The sequence below is a fragment of the Taeniopygia guttata genome, chromosome 1, assembly GCF_048771995.1.
Source record: "Taeniopygia guttata chromosome 1, bTaeGut7.mat, whole genome shotgun sequence".
In the NCBI taxonomy this organism is placed as follows: domain Eukaryota; kingdom Metazoa; phylum Chordata; class Aves; order Passeriformes; family Estrildidae; genus Taeniopygia; species Taeniopygia guttata.
Genome location: NC_133024.1, coordinates 89,416,683 through 89,433,708, shown reverse-complemented (window position 1 = coordinate 89,433,708; position 17,026 = coordinate 89,416,683). Strand labels below are relative to the sequence as shown.

General features: G+C 43.1%; 1 protein-coding gene across 4 annotated transcripts; it reads left to right on the top strand.

Annotated features, from left to right (window-relative positions):
* The first annotated feature begins 1,027 nt into the window (after nucleotides 1-1,027).
* Nucleotides 1,028-16,570, top strand: CHAMP1 (chromosome alignment maintaining phosphoprotein 1). 4 transcript variants are annotated; one of them, XM_030279384.4, is made up of 2 exons: nucleotides 1,028-1,139; nucleotides 9,120-12,802. In XM_030279384.4, the coding sequence occupies exon 2, from the start codon at nucleotides 9,182-9,184 to the stop codon at nucleotides 12,017-12,019; it is 2,838 nt and encodes a 945-aa protein (XP_030135244.4). In that variant the 5' UTR covers nucleotides 1,028-1,139; nucleotides 9,120-9,181; the 3' UTR covers nucleotides 12,020-12,802. The 4 variants fall into 4 exon arrangements, 3 of the variants coding, with proteins under 3 accessions (XP_030135244.4, XP_072789329.1, XP_072789330.1); XR_012057330.1 differs by lacking the exon at nucleotides 9,120-12,802 and adding an exon at nucleotides 16,175-16,570 and having other exon boundaries at nucleotides 1,034-1,139; XM_072933228.1 differs by lacking the exon at nucleotides 1,028-1,139 and adding an exon at nucleotides 1,291-1,661.
* Nucleotides 16,571-17,026: the final 456 nt, after the last annotated feature.

Here is a 17,026-nt window from a genome sequence, read left to right as displayed (position 1 = left end):
GCAGCCAAGTTGTTCTATAATAAACCCTACATTGTTTATTTACAACTACTGATCATTCAGTGTTGTTTCACACTAACGTCCCCCAAGGGATCTAGTGACAAGAACCTGGGTTATCCCCACCTTCTGTCCTAACAAAATCACCCTCAGCCTCCAGAGATTCTTTCCTTAAACACCTCCAGGGAGTAACTGTCCCTGGAGATGTTTAAGGAAAAAATGGACAGGTTGACATGGTGGTGCTCACTCACAGGTTGGAGTTGATTTCAGAGGTCCAACTTAATTGGTTCTGTGATTCTGTGGCTCATTCTTTCATTCCTGGACAAAAAACACAGCTAAACCCAAAAGACAAAAAGCAATTTCTGAATTGAGGGATCCAGAACTGGACACACAGTACCTGAGGTGTGGCCGATTTGGCACTTGGAGAGCCGACACCTAGAATCCTGCATACATTTCGGGAAGGATGCTAACGGGCAGATGCAGGGAAGGGCGATAGAGGCATCCTGCAGGGAGCGGCTGAGGGAGCTGGGGCTGTTCAGCCTGGGGAAGAGGAGGCTCGGGGAGACCTTGCCGCCGCTACAACCACCTGGAAGGAGCTGCGGCAGGCTGGGGTCAGGCTCTTCTCACGGGCCACCAGCGACAGGGTGAGAGAACACAGTCTTAAACGGTATCAAGGGATTTTGGGGCTGGATATTAGGAAGAATTTCTTTACTCAGAGGGTGACTGGTTATTGGAACGGGCTGCCCAGCAAGGTGGTGGAATCACTGTCCCTGGAGGTGTTTAAGGAAAACTGGACACGGCACCGAGGGCCGTGGTCGTGTTGACACGGTGGTGTTTGATCAAGTCGAGGATCTCGGAGGTCTTTCGCAGCCTTTTTGTGGCTTTGTGACTCGGTGTTCGTGCGGTTCTGGAATTCCCCCCGCACCGGACCAACCCCCTCGGGCTCCCGGACACGGCCGGGCCCCCGTGCGCAGCGCCCCCTGCCGGCGGGCGCGGAGCGCGGCCCGGCCCCGCCCCCGGTCCCGCCGCCGCTGCCGCGGCACGTGACCCGGCCCCGCCTCCCGCCGCCGCCGCCGCCGCCATTGGCGGGGGGAGCCCGGCCCGGCCCCCCCGGCCCGCGCCCGCCGTCCCGGAGGTGCCGAACGGTGAGTGCCGGCGCCGGTCCCGCTCGGCCCCGCTCCCGCCGCCCGGGCCCGGCGCGCTTCCCTCCCTCCCCCTGGGCATCGGGCCTGGGCCTTCCCCTTGTCCAGCCCCCGCCGCGCGGGGGGCGGCGGCGGCTGCCGGTGCCGGCGCGGGGGGAACAAAACCGGTAGGGCCGCGCACGGGAGCGAAGAGGGAGAGCGGAGGCGGCAAGGGGGAGCGCCCGCCGGGGCGGCATGAATGGGCGGGCGGCGTGGCCCCGGCCCCGGGGGTGCGGCCCCGGCGGTGCGGCCCCGGGAGGGCCGGGCAGCGGGGAGCCGGGAAAGCCGAGCCCTCAGGCACCCCCTTCCCGCAGGAAAGTTAGAGTGATGCCGGCGGAGCGAGGAGCAGGAGGAGCACGCCGCCGGTCCGCTCTGCTGGGATAGCGAGTTCGGCACGGGACGTGTCCCCGCCGGGACCGGGCCCTTCCCCGGTGACAGAAATAGCTGCCGGGAGCGGCTGCGTCGCACGTGGGAGCAGAGAAGCAGGTGCAGAGGCAAGGCTCACGGCAGTGCTGGAGACATGTCCTGTGAGGAGCGGCTGAGGGAGCTGGGCTTGTCCAGCCTGGAGAGCAGGAGGCTCAGGGGGGACCTTATCGCTCTACAACCGCGAGAAACGAGGGTGTAGCCAGGTGAGGGTCGGCCTCTCCTCCCAGGCAACAAGTGACAGGACGAGAGGACATAAGCTTAAATTGCACCAACGGAGGTTTAGACTGGACATTAGGAAGAATTTCTTCACTGTCAAAGTGATTGGACATTGGCATGGACTGTCCAGAGTGGTGTTGAAGTCACTGTCCCTGAAGCTGTTTAGGGAAAGACTGAACGTGGCACTGAGTGCCATGGTCTACTTGACAAGGTGGTGTTCAGTCATAGGTTGGAGCTCAATGATCTCAGAGGTCTTTTCCAACCTAAATGATTCTATGAATTTTTTGCAAGTGAAGAATATAGAAACTTTGGATTTCACGTTTCTCTTCTGTAATCTTCCCTTGAACACCATATTCTTTCAGGGTAGTGTTAATGGAATTCTTAGCATGTTACCAAGTTTCATGACCCTAATTCAGATCTTGACTAGATTGTTATGCTCTAGTGGGTCTAGCGGCACTTCATTAGCTCAGGTACAGCACTGCGACAGTAAGGTTTTTGGGGCCATTTTTGGAAGCCAACTGGAAGTGGAATTGTGAATTTGGAGTTAGAAAGCTGTAGAAGCAGTACATGGAATTAATTTCTTCTGTCTCGAATCTGTCGAAGGTGCATTGATTTTACTCTGCAATTTTGACTGATGTTAGATCTTCTATCAAGAGCTAATGTTGTGTAGACTTGTCATTCTCTTCACAAAGATCGAAGTATTGCAAAAGTGTTGCAGTTCTGGGTGCTTTGTTTTTCTTAAGTCATCTGTATGTGTATCAAGTATTGTCACTTTGTAGATCTCTCCTGACTTGAACCTTTCCTGGAAAATGGAACTTCATAATGCAGCATTTCCTTCCTGGAACTCATGCCTCTCATGTTCTTAGCATACCTTGCCTTAGTGTACCCATACCTGTTTCAGTGGCTGGTTGGGTCAGAGTGTTTGTGCCTTGTGTAGCTGTGTAATTTTAAAGACCTTGTTCAGCAATTGTTGCTGGTGGAGCTTAGCCTGAGTAGATTGGCTGATAGCTGGGAGTTCAGGCGTAAGGTTGTAGTCAGATACTGTGGATGCTTCTGGACTAGCAAGAGCACAGGGCTGCCTGTCTTGTTCATGGTGCCTTGGAAGGGATGCCCTTACCTGCCTAGTGCGTTGTGAACTGCCTGCTCTGCCCCACTGTGGGGTGTTTGTGTGCAGCTTCCTCTGGGAGCTAATCTTCTCTTTGTCAGTCACAACACAGGGATGTAGCTTCAAGAAAAGCATCATGCTGCCACCAAACTGCCATTTACTTTTTGGCACTGCAAGAACATGTAATTTTTCCTTTTGCTTAAACCCAGCAAAAGTCTGGATCTGTTCCTGCTAGCAGAGGCAATGGTGATGCTGTATCTCACTTACCTCAGCTTTCTTTTGCTGGGAACAAATTTGCTGTTGACCCTCCTCACTGACAGAGATTGTGAATGAGCTGTTAGTCTGCAAGAAACTTCCAAGGCTGATGAAAATCAACAGTGATCCTTCCTGCGCAGTGACTGGTATAGGGAATCTTATGTGTGCTTGTAGCACATTGCAGAAAATCACAGGGCTTTCTTCTGGATCATTTTCCCAGCTGTGTTGGTGTCAGTAAAGTATGTTGCATGTTCTCTCTCTGCTTGTGTTTCACCAGGCTTGATTGTTCATTGAGAAGAAAGAGTTATAGATTCTTCTGCCACTGAGAACCAAGACACAATGATGTGGCAGACTACTTGTTGCTGTGCTCTGAATTTCTTCATGTAATGTTGAAAGCAATCTAATTCTCTGTGCTCACAGAGAGTCTAGATCTTTAGCTTTGAGCCCTTTGTTGCTTCCCTTGGACAGTCACAGCTTATCTTCAGTAGAGGAAAAATGCAGTATATAAAAAACCAGTATATATTAACTGTTGCAATTCTAAGTGTAGAATGTGTTTATTAAAAATTACCAGGAATGATTGGAAGATTTGTAGCTATGAAACTGGAATGGAGTTAAAATGTATAGACATCCTTGTTTGCTGCCAGAGTCATGTTGTGCCAGCACTTGCATGGATTCCTTCTTATATGTAGGTATCTCCTCTGCGTTTTTCTGCTTCTCTTCCACTGGGACGTTTTTGAGAGGCTGTAGGAAGTATGGCTTATTCATAAGTGGGATCCTTGTGGAAGATGGGGTGCAGAATCCAGGGACCATCACTGACATGGCTGGATGTGTTGGCTGGGAAGATGTCAGAAGGTCTCTCCTCTCTGTGCATTAGCTTGGGACACTCCTATTGCTCAGCTTAACATTAGCTCAGCAGAAACTTCTGACGGTGTTTGACTCCACTCTGTGGCTGCCTTGCGATACTCATAACCAACTTTTGGTTGAATTTGTGGTTTTCTCACTGTCTCTGGCTTCCTGGATACTTCTTCTTTCTGCCAAATCATGACTTTAACCTCTTGGCTGCTAAGAACAAATCAAGAAAAGCAGTTGATGGTTGTTCTTTTCTCAGGTAGATTACATGCCCTCATTGCCAGTCCTTTCCCCATACTGTTTTTCTGTTTTTCCTCTGGTGGAGGAGAGATTATGGCTAGAACTGCAGTGTAGCGGACAGGAGCTGGTGTAAGGATCTTCAGCATCTCAGTGGAGAGAGGAGAGAGTTGGTGGAACCTCTGGATGTAGGTTCTAAACATGCCTGAAAGAAGAGGGGTTGAGAGAGGTGGCTGATGGAGCAGCATTAGGGACCGGTGGTCCACTGCTGAGATTTGTGTCTCTTCAGGCAGCTTTGAATTGAGTGATGGACATTGATCTGTGTCACTTCAAGCCAGCTAAGAGCTGAGTTGGTACTGATGCTGTTACTGTGCTTGCTATCTGAGGATATATAGTGAGCTTTTAGCCAGAAGCACTTACCTGTTCAGGTAGATTTCAGTGGGAAATGTCTTGTCTTAGGAAGACTCTGAATGAGTCTTGGCTGCCTTAAGTTAAAATTTAGTACTGCAAGCCACAGAATCTTAGTTGAATCAGAGTATTTTGTCTTGAAGGCAGGATCTGGATGCCGGACAGGCATAAATGCTGGGCTTCAGGCTTCTGCTTCGGTTGTAGTGTGTTCTGTTTGGCTGCATGTGTATTTGTTTTCTCAGTGTTGCATCCATGGAAAGTGAGAAAAGTAATAGGGAATGCAGAAAGAGCAATTAAGGAATGTGTTGTGCTTTGTAGTATTACAGTAGCATGCAGCACAGCCTCAGTTATAGCCACTGCTGCACTGCACATGCTGTTACCTGAGAGTTTGAATAGGGGAATGCTCAGGTGTCCTTTTTACAAAACAGTTATGGCCTGGCAGAGTGTTCAACTAAACAAAGTGGCCCGAGGCTTGCACAGCAGTTATGTGTACTTGCAGAGGTGGCAGCTTCTTTGTCCTCCTAGGAGTATTCAAGAAGTCTTGAGAGATACTCCAGTAACCATCTGTCTTCTGATTTGTTTAATGGAGAAGCTGTTGCTCTCCATTGTCTCTCATGACAATTTGATCTTTGTCCTGAAATTCATACTTTTACTCAAAGAGCTTAAGAGGACTTGGATGATATTGTGATTTAGTACTTGGTCTAGGTCTCTGCAGTGCACATGGAGCACCCTGACAAAATCACACTATTTATTTAATAAAACCTTTTTATGAGTTTGATTTGCAGCAGCACAGACCTAGTTCTCTTTAATGTCTGTAATAATGCATTTACACAGAAGGAGCATGGTCTGTCTCTCTCAGTGTTGCCAAAAAGATGCTGCTGAGTGCAGATTACATCACAGTTCATGCAGGACCAGGGCCATGGGGACCCAGTTACTGAGCATATGGTTTCTAGGCGGGCTGGTTCTGCTGGTGTGGGACTTGTTAGAAAACGACGAAATGTTGTTCCTCACACTTTCACCCAGCTAGGCAAGCCAGGATCCAGTGCAGAACAAGTTCTGATGCAGGAGCTGATGGCAAAGAGCAGTATGAAGCAGAATCATCTGTGTGATAAACCTGAGTACACAGGAGGACTGCAACCAAAACCATGTAGAGACAGTGGCACTGGAGCTCAAAATTGAGAAGGCTCTGGAAGGATTGACAGGAAAATCTTTCAAACTCGCTATTTAGATCTGTGCTAAGCGGACCAGCAACATCTCAGAGTTTATTCTTGCAGAAGTGTTTCAACAAATTTAAATTGACAACATGAGTTAGTAGGGGCTCAGCGCTGTTTAAGTTTGTTACTGATCTCAGTAACTATTCTAAAACTAGATTTACTATTCCATGACTTGCGGCCTAAGGTGCTGCAATAATGAAGAGTTGTCTTGCTCAGTAGGATGCCTCAATTAAACAGAGATTTCAGCAGAAGAGGCAGTTACTTCAGTGACTGCCAGATACACTGGGTTGAGTTACAAAACTAAAAATGGTGAGTGATGGCAATGTGAGACAAAGTGCCTTCAGCTCTTTAATGTTATTTCTTATGCAAAAGGCTTGACTGTCAAGACTTTTGGATGTTTGGACTGTGCCTGTAATTTCTTTGGTTCCAAAATAATCTCATGCATGGTCAAAAAAGCTTAGCAGCAATGTGGACAATTTGTGGAATTTGGGAGCCACTGACTTTTTCTAACTGTTGTATTTGGAAAGAAAGTGGGAATTTTCATCATAAAGTAAAGTAGAACTGAATAAAAGAAGAGGATTCCTGGTTGGAAGAAAGGAAGAGGGTGGGAGGTGGGGTGAAGTGTATTTCAGTGAATAACAACTGCAGCAAGGACAACAGGTGACATGTGAAGAGCTGGGAAATTATGAAGAGAGTAGAAAAGATTGTCTGGTAAACTTTGTTATAAACTGTGATAAATTCAAATTAGAAAACCCCTTTTTTGGTTTTCTAATAAAAAGAAATTGGGTAATTCAGGATTACAGCCAATTGTGGAATTGACAAATTCCCTTTCAAGTCTAAAAACATGATTGCTGCAGTATGTCTTCATTGTCCTAATTATGTTTTGCTGTGATTTGTTTAAAAAAAAAAGCAAAACCTTTTTATTTCGCTCATATCAGCAATTCAGGAATTTTTGCTTTCAAATTTAAATTTTCCTTTCCTCCCATTGTTCTGAGTCCTGCAGACTAAATATAAACTGTAGTTCATAAAGATTTGAAGGTCTTTTGTAGTACTAAGACATGATGCACTGTGGGTTTTTACAATTGCCAAGTTATTTTCTGTTGCAGAGATACAGCCCACTGAACACTGCTGTCATCTTTCTGTTTTATTTTCATCATTTACAGACATAAAAAATTTGTTATAAGATGTTGGGAAGTGTTTTGGGTCAACATTGAATGTGGTGTGGGCTACAATTTGGGGTGTCTTTTGTATGGCTGCCAGCAATGCTGGGAAACTGCAATTTATATCCCAAAGGCCCTTCCACGTCAGTGTTTGTAGAGCAGAGTAATTACTTCTCATTTGTAGCTAGGCTGTAGTCGGATGCTGTTCATTTGCCTCATGGTTGTAAAGCAGGATCCTTCTTAAAGCTCCATATGTGGTTCCACCATGCTTCCCAGTTGGAAATCTGCCTGTTCCTGTGACTTAATGTGAAGTGTGTATGCACAGTGCACACAAAGGAGTTGCTCTGTAAGCAGCTGAGCTAGTGAACATCTATTTCTTAAGGATTTGTGCCCTCCTGCTCCTCAGCCAATCTTTCTTTCCTGTTTTTTTGCTGTATGCATCTCATCCTTTAGCAGCACTGCTAATTTGCTTTCATTCTGTCTCTACCCCAAGCCCAAAGCAACTCACTGCTGTAGTATTTTGAATTCCTTCCCCTTTTCCTTAATTACAAGCTGAATCAGATACTGCTTGCTCTGAATGTTTCAAGACTATTTGTAGAGAGGCTAAAGAGAAGTCGCTGTGACATATTCTGCCTCAATGGAGACATTGCTTGCATTCTCTAGTTCCTGATTTTCATGAAAGGTGTAGAAATGCAAAGTGAGGCTGGATTGCTTTGTCCGGTTTGATTGGCATACTGTAGGGCAATGTGTTTGTGTAAGCCTCATTTCCATGAGAAACCAGGGGGAAAGTACTTTAGGAATAAATTAAGAAAACTTGCTTTGAATGCATATTTTTAGACTTGTTAGTCTAATATATATTTAGACAGGTAAATTAATGTTAAAATTGAACAACAATTTTGAGTGTTTTGAAGCAGTGTGTTGTACAAGTCCTTCCAAAATTAGGTTGATAGCTTAGCATGATTAATAATGTAACAACTGTTTAATTTCAACCTACAAGAAAAAAGTGTGTGCGTTTTACTTGAATGTCCTTTTTACCTTCCACTTTTATGTCAATATAACTTACAGAATGTGGCTAGACTTGGTTTTCTGATTATTGTAGTAGCTAATCTGGTTAAATTCTTATGGAAATAGGGGAGTCTAGCCAAATCATTAAAAGCTATTTATATTTGGGGGCATTTTTAGTTGGTTTTTGAGGTGTTCTTTTTTTGTTTGTTTTTTGATGTTGTTGTTGTTATATTGGGCTTTTTTAAGTCTTGCAAAAACATTAATTTTGAGAAATTTCTGTCTTTGGGGTGAAGAAAACAATGTTTAGATACAGCAGACTGTTAACTACCAGCTGGGAAAAAAAGCCCTGCTGTTTTTCTTGAATAGTATTTTTGGTTTTATTGTGGTAACAGATGAAATAATGGAACAGGAAAAGTTGTTTTCATAATAGATTAAGTTTTTATGATCAGCATTATCTTTTTTTGTATAATTAGTGAAAGGAAGTCAGTATTCGACCGATGAAAACAGCCTAGGCTTTAGGCTGCTATTTTCTTGAATTTTTTTTTGGCCTTTGTTAAAAACTGCTGATTTGTTTTGAAATTTAATGATGGAGATGCATTTTTTAAACGGCCTCATCTCAGTGGCAGTGTTTCAAGTACTTTCCAAAGTACTTTTTGTTTTCAGTTTTCACATGTAATGTAAAGAATACAGTGCAAATAAAAGCACATCAAATATGGGAGGAGACGACAACGGAGAAAACAAGTCACATTTATCAAATGAAATTCAAACTTTGCTTTTCATCACCTGGGTTCTTTATTTATTATTTGTTTCCAGTTTTTTTACATAGATAGGAAGGCCTATTGGTAAAAACTTTGTTTTTTCAAATTTTACTGAGGCAAAAGTTACTTTCAGGAGTTGGTGACACCTGTGTTTGGATTTCTCTGTGAAGTAGTCAGTATCTGTGCAAAATTTATGCTTTCTAAAAAGGGAGGGGGGATGAGCAGGGAAAAGCCCATGTGGTTATTTAGGAATGACAGGGTTGAAATTAACATGGACGGATAACTATATTGATCTTTTTCCTTTATTGCAGGACCTGAAAAATCCTCTTTAAAAGGTGCAGTGCTGTAGAAACTGTTACTGCCTGTAGAAAAAATGGACATGTTGCAGATCCTACGTAAAACCACAGAGCGGTTGGAATGTGACTACTGCAGCTTCAGGGGAACTGACTATGAAAACATACAAATTCATATGGGTACCGTTCACCCAGAGTATTGTGATGAAATGGATGCTGCTGGTTTGGGTAAACTTATCTTTTATCAAAAAAGTGCAAAACTGTTTCACTGCCATAAATGTTTCTTTACCAGCAAGATGTATTGCAATGTATATTATCACATCAAAGCACAGCATGCAGCACCTGAGAAGTGGAACGAAGAGCAGAAAGAGCAACAGGTAGAAGGAGATTCAGATTCATCCAAGGAAAGTGTCACGTTGGAGCCACAGAAACCTACCCTTTCCCCTGAGTTACGCAAACCTGCCCTTTCTCCTGACCTCCCCAAATCCGAACCTGTTGTTTCCCCCAAGCTTCAGAAACCTTCGGTGTCTCCAGAGCCCCAGAAGTCTGCTCAGGTGACTTCCCCAGAGCCAGAGATGTCAGTCCAGACTGTGTCTCCGGATCCAGAAAAGTCAGCCCAGGCCACATCTCCCAATCCAGAGAAGTTAGCCTCATCTATGTCCCCTGACCCACAGAAGCCATCTCCTGCTGTGTCTCCTGACCCACAGAAGCCATCTCCTGTCATGTCTCCTGACCCACAGAAGCCATCTCCTGCTGTGTCCCCTGACCCACAGAAGCCAGCCCCAGCCGTGTCGCCAGAGCCCCGTCGGCACTCCCCAGCAACGTCTCCAGAGCCCCGTCGGCATTCCCCTGCCATATCGCCTGAGCCCCGGCGCCATTCTCCTGCCGTGTCTCCAGAACCCCGCAGATACTCCCCAGCTGTGTCACCAGAACCAAAGAAACCTCCTCCAGCAGCGTCCCCTGAACCACGGAGGTATGCCCCAGCTGGGTCTCCTGAGCCACGGAGGCATCCCTCTCAAATGCGCAGGCCTGCTTCTGCTTCTTCGCCTGAAAGCCGGAGGCCTGCTTCTGCAGTTTCGCCAGAGTCGTGGAGACCTGGTCCCACCGTTTCCCCTGAGCCCTGGAGGCCTTCACCTCATGAAGTGCAGAAGTCTTCTGCAGTTTCTCCCTGGGCTTCAAAGCCTGCCATGTCGGTGTCCGTAGAATCCCGGAGGTCTGCCCCTGAGTCCCGAAGGCCTGGTTCTGTTGTGTTGCCAGAACCTAGGAGGCTTGTTTCTGATTCCTGTAAGTCTACGTCCTTTTCTGAATCTCAGAAGTCTACTCTTGTTTCTTCTGAGCCCTGGAAACCCATCTCATCTGTTTACCCTGAAGGCTGGAAACCTGTTCTGTCCCCTGACACGTGGAAGCATTCTCCCCCTGTTTCTCCTGAGCTTCGAAAGTCCAGTCACACTGTTTCCTCTGACTCTTGGAAGCCTTCTTTCTTTCCTGAGGTCCGTAAGCCTGGTGTTTCAGTATCTCCTGAATCTTGGAAACTCTCTGAGGCACGGAAATCTATGTATTTTTCTGAAACTCAGAAATCCACTTCTGCTGCTTCATCTGAGATACAGAAACGGGCTCATTTCCCTGAACCTCGGAAAAGGGTGTTGTTCCCAGAGACTCGTAAATCTAATCCCACTGCTTCTACTGATGTCCAGAAACGTGCTGTCTTTTCTGAGTCCCAGAATCAGATGTCTACTTCTGCTATTTCTACTGAAGGTCCAAAACAAGCTCTGTGTTCTGAAGCCCAAAAATCCACTCTCATTTCTTCTGAAGTCCAGAAGCACGCCCTATTTTCTGAAGCCCAAAAACTCACTTCCATTTCGTCTGAAGTTCAGGAGACTTCTTCCTTTCTAGAGTCTCAGAAATCCACATCTCCTGAAGTTCAGAAACATGGCCTCTTTACTGAGTCCCAGAAACCTACTCCTGTTTCTCCTGAGACACTCAAGCAAGCTGTTTTCACAGACTGCCAGAAATCTGCTGTTTCCCCTGATGTTCAAAAGCATGCTGTATTTTCTGAGATGCAGAAGCCTGCTGCTGCTCTATCCTCTGATGTCCAGAGACACGCTGAAACTACTGTACCTTCTGAAATCCAGAAGAACGTCCTGTTTTCCGAGCCTCACAAGTCTGCTTCGGGCTTTTTCTCTGAGCCTCAAACACCTAGTGAGTCTGGTGAGAGTGACTTTCTCTCACACAGTTTAGATGATCAGAAACCACTGGATGATTTATTCACACAGGATGAACAATCAATATTAGCCAAAGAATCACCTGAACACATGTTATATTCATGCCCAAAAAAGAAGCCCAAGAAGGAAAACCAGGAGAACTCAGATTCTGAACTAAATAGCAGTGAGTGTGGAAAACCAGTGGTGGACTCAATGGAGATAAAGGAGCAAGAATCCAACAGTGATCAAGAGCAGTATGATATGGAGTCATCTGATTACAGCAAAGAGAGCAAAATGGATGCAACTACGCCTACGCAGCCACAGTGTGTGCTTCAGTTTACTGAAGAGAAAGAGGCTTTCATCTCTGAGGAAGAAATAGCAAAATACATGAAGCGTGGCAAGGGAAAGTATTACTGCAAAATTTGTTGCTGTCGTGCAATGAAAAAAGGTGCTGTCTTGCACCATTTAGTTAACAAGCATAATGTTCAAAGCCCATACAAATGTAAAATATGTGGCAAAGCTTTTCTCTTGGAGTCTCTTCTTAAAAATCATGTTGCTGCTCATGGTCAAAGTCTGTTGAAGTGTCCCCGTTGTAATTTTGAATCAAATTTTCCCCGAGGCTTTAAGAAACATTTAACCCATTGCCAAAGCCGTCATAGTGATGATACACCTAAAAAACACTTGGACAGCCTTGAACCACTTGAAGAACAAATTTAATCTGTTTTTTTTTCCCCTTGTGCTAGAAAAGCTGAATTTACGAAGTGTTCAAAAGTGTTATTGTATGTTAACCGAGTAGTTTAGCTGATCTGACAAGTCAGAAGATGCATGGTTTATTGTACTATGTTTAACTTGTCTTATAGCTGTATTACTGAAAAGATTTACTTTTGAAAGTAATTTTAAATGCGTGTTCATGTCTTTGTATTACCCATCAGTAGAGTCATATTTTATTTTTCAGATGTACTATGTTTTTGAAACCAAAATGGATACAAATTAGTTTTGTAAAGATTTGTAAAACATATAGGCAATTAAGGACTCGAGTGGCAGGCAATCTGTATTTTCCTGTGAAGACAACTTCTTTTTTCACATTTGTTAAATGTTGTATTTTTAAAAATGTTTTTATCAAGTTCTCAAATCAAAATTCTCACTAAATTGAATGTGAATGAGCAAGAATATGAGGAACTACCAATATTCCTGGAATAATTCTGCCCTGAGGTTGTAATTGAGTGTAGAGACATTTGCTGGAAATTTATTGCACTCAGTTCTCTGACTTCTCTCAGATTTAGAAGCGTCAAGGTACTTATTTTGTGACTCTGTATTTTGGCCATGTTTTAATTATTTACTAATATCCATTAAATTGATAGATTAACATCAGAGTATGTATAGCTCAACACTTTCTCTTGATGATCCAGATGTTTGTAATGTCAGACAACCCCTAAATTTCCTGTAATTGGTGAAATGTTATGCTTTAATGTTTTAACAATAAAAAGAAATCCAATCTGGTGTTGGCCATAATTTTTTTTTGTTCACGTTAAGAGCAAAACCTTTGTGTTCAATGTAGTATCTTTAGCAACAAGAGATGCAAAATTACCTGGGAGGTCTGCTTTGAAAGCTACAACTTCTCAGGCATCAGCCTCAATCATCACTAAGCAAGGTTAGTCTGAATTTCCTGTCTCTTTCAGAAGAACGTGTCAGATGTAAATGAAGGAAAACAAGAATTTATGCACTATTATTTAGGATGCTGGCCTTTGTGTGATTTATGTATTATTTGTTAAAAACATGTAAGTACTTTATAATTTAGAAGGAATGTAGATTTTATGTGGAGGCAGCACAAGGAAGAAGGAATTCCTCTCCAGCTGAATTACACCTAGACAAGCTGTTCTAAATATGGGTTTAGGATATGAAGGTGTTAGTGTTAAATTAGTAATAAAAAAGTCTCCGAGTGTAATCTCCAACCAAAGAGGTTCAGATTGGTTTGACTGAAGCTTGTGTTTTTATCTTTGTTGTCTTTCAAGAGAATTTCTGTAAGGAAGGGCAAAGATACTTAAAGCTCTGCACTCAGGTGACTTCTTAGTGCTGTTTGGTAAGTGAAGGAGTTGCCTTCCTACCACATCTATGTGAATAATTAAAATGCATTGTGTGACTTATACTATGCATGTTCTGTGGCTGCAGTTCAGTGTAGAAATGGTGGTGTTATTTAAAAGCCAGTAAAAGTGACCCACTCAGGACAGCACAGAATTACACAGTCATTCTTTACTTCCCAGGTGTTAGAAAACATTATTTATTGTAATTGCAAATATTTAATAATGAAGGTCAGCGTAGTGAAATAATTTCCTGACTTTGCAGCATGTCTTCATTACACTTGGGTGTAATACTCACAGTACTAAACTTTCAGGTTCTCTAACTTTTTAAAGGCTGTTACATTAATAGATCATATATATGACTAAAAAAACCACTTCTATATGAACTTTTAGGCAGTTCTTTTTTATCATCCCTATCCTTGGAGAGGAACCTCTTCTGTGTACTCGTGGAAGGACACTGGTTTCAATCCTTTTTGTGAAGAATGCTCTAGGGAATGTACAAAAGGGAAACAATAAACATCAGAGGATGTTGTTACAGAAGGATGTTAGCTGTGGCCATATGTGCAATACAAACTTACCTTCATCTTTTTATGGCAAAAAGTGGTTGTATGGAATGCTCAGTCATGTTTTTAAAGTGCATTTTCACAAGCTTTCATTCAATCAAACTAAAAGTAGTCTTCTGCAGACAACTTAGAGGTGTTTGTCAGAAAAGGCCATTTTTGTCTCAGATTACAACTTCATTTAATTTGATATTTGGGGAGAGATTCTTGCAAGAATTACTAGTTTCAGTAATATTTTCTATTCAGCATAGCTAAGAGTGTCTAAGTAGCTATCTTGGTATATCAGTATGTTGCTTATCTCTAGATCAGAGAAATATGGAATGTAACTACTAGAATATGAACACATATAACATTATTGGTACTGTTTGGTTTTACATTAATGAGTAAATTAATTGTGTAAAAACACCCCTGAAGACCATTTAGGATTCAGTGTTTTAAAATAAGAATTCTGTACTTCACAATTGTCTATTCCAAGAAAGATTCTATAAAAGTATTAAATTTTAGTATTAAAATTTAGTGGAAGTCACATCAAAGGAATTCTTACTAATTTGTATTGTCTGGCATACTTGATCAGGTATTTCTTCTGAGCTGTACAATCAAAAGTGTAGGCTTGCTTTCTTACTTGTTTGGGCAGAAGGGACAGTGAGTTTGTATGGGCTTATGGTAACTCTAAAACTGCACCCTCAATCACAGACATGCTGGCTGAGTTGCTTATCAATGATGTCCTGACAACTCAGTTGCATTATTTGCTCACATCTGCCTCTTAGATGTCAGTTGTCTGCTGGGTGGTTTTTTTTTTTTTTTTTTTCCACTGCCTCTCTACCTTTTTACTCTGTTTTACTGAATGCTCAGGCAAGATTTTTCTTACACCCCGTGAAAGTGTGCCCAAGCCACAAGTGCTAACCCCCAACAAAATGGATAAACTGTGTTTGATTGTACTTAGTGTTTCATTAGCTAAACCTTGGTGTTGTAGTTAAGACTTGTTCTGTTGAAGCTGCAGGGTAGCCCTCATGGTACCTAGACACTCCATGACTGCAGCAGAGATTTGTGCAGGTATCAAAACCAGATGTTCTGATTCCCTGTCTCAAATGCTTATACTAATATTGACTCATCAAAGTGTACAACCTTCTGAAACCCAAAACCTCAAACTCCCAAAGTTTAAGTGAAACTCAGTGGAAAAGCAGGCATTTATTCCCAGAGGCTTCCTCCAGTGCTTCAAGAGAAAAAATTAAAAACAGTTGTTCTGCTCTTTGTACACTCAGCGTTTCATTTTATTCCTTATTCTTCCTCCATGCACAGGCTTAAAACTTGGAACATATTGATGAAAAACAACTTTTAAATACCTCCCAAACCGCCTACATTTTAAAAGTTAAAATAAAAATAAATTCTTTAAACCCAATGGGGAAAATGAAATGCTTGCATTAAGAAAAAGGTACCTAACACAGGTATGTCATCCTGACTCTGCAGAAGACTGGAAGTTTTATCAGTTACAGCGTCCATGCTATGTACTTCTAGTTAGCAGTGGTCAGATGTTCACAGACACAAGAGGGTGAAGTTTCTGGCAGTTTCTCACAGAAGACCCTCTCTCTCCCCATAGCCCCCCATTACCCAAGCCTGGCCACGCAAAGCCAATACTTACTGCTGCATTAGTGGAAAAAATCTGAGCAAAGGACTGTAACTAAGTGGGGTGGGTGGATCAGTGGCTGCAGGCACACAGAAGTCTGAAGTATCCCGTGCCAGCTTTGTCTTTTTTTCACCAGCAAGGTCTCCCATGCCTCTTTGTTTAGTCAAAGGGGGGAAATAGTGGGAGAACTATCATCAGAGAGGGTCAAGTCAGGAGTGACTCAAGAGAACTTAACTCATGCACATCCCTGGTGCCCTAGGGGTGGTGTCCAGGGTGCTGTGACACTTGACTGATGCCTATGGCTATTGTACGTGATCTTTGGTGGAGTTTGGGAAAAGGTCCCTGTCATTGGAGCAGACATTCACTCATGTTCAAAAAAGTACAGAAAGATGGTCCAGATTTTCCTGCTGGCAAATATTTGATTTCTATAATTCTGATAAAAAATGATGAAAACATATTAAATGTGAATACTTTGGTTGTCATTGGTGTTCTATAGACATTAATACTTAGGCTGACTCCAAGGACAGAATCTTTCTGAAATTTAAAGGAAAGCAGAGGGATGTGCATTGAAGAAATCCTAAAACTACTTCTGTTTTCTCTCATTTTGCAGTTTCCAAATATGTAACATTATAAGGACTCATCAATGCAGTTGCTACAGACCTGAATTGGTTCAGTGATACCCCATGCTGTTTTATTGTGGAGAGGAGGAGAGCTGGTAATGACCAAATGAAGAGTTTGGAGAAAATCAACTCTGCAGTTGAAATGATGTCTCAGCATGTCATTAACACATATTGGTAGGGCAACCTCACAGATGGGACAGAAGCTTTTTACATGAGGACCATATGTGCACTAAAGAGATAATGTAATGACCTTTCTGCTGTGGCTTTGGCTTTATTGGTTCCTGCTCTCAGCTGCCTGACTCCTTTTGTCTGTGCTCTGTTCCTTAGCCCTTTTTTGTTGTACTGTTCACCTGTGTGATTTCTAAAGCAGAAATTAGTCTCTTAAAGTGTCTTGACTGTATTTTTTTTTTTTTCAAAACTAGAATGATTTCTAACTGACTACATTTGTGGTTAAACAAAGCATCCCACTATGGTGCAAATGGGGTGTTAACATCCAAAAGAGGCAAAAAAAGTCACCTGGGGGTAAATGGTAAGTAATAATAACATGTTTCTTAGCAAAAGAGCATGCACATAGTAGGGAGAATTTCTTCACCAAAAGGAGTGCCAGGCCCGATATGGCTAGAGTAGGCAGCTCAGGGAGGCACCATCCTGGAGGGGTTTGAAAGACACATAAATGTGGCACTTGGGGATATGGTTTAGTGGTGGAGTTTGCAGTGCTACATTAACAGTTGGACTTGATGAACTAACATACCTTTCTAACCTAAAGAGTCCTATGATTCTGTGATTCTACATGTAGCCTATGTGGACCAAAGTATTCCTATTTGAATGAGTCCTTCACTACA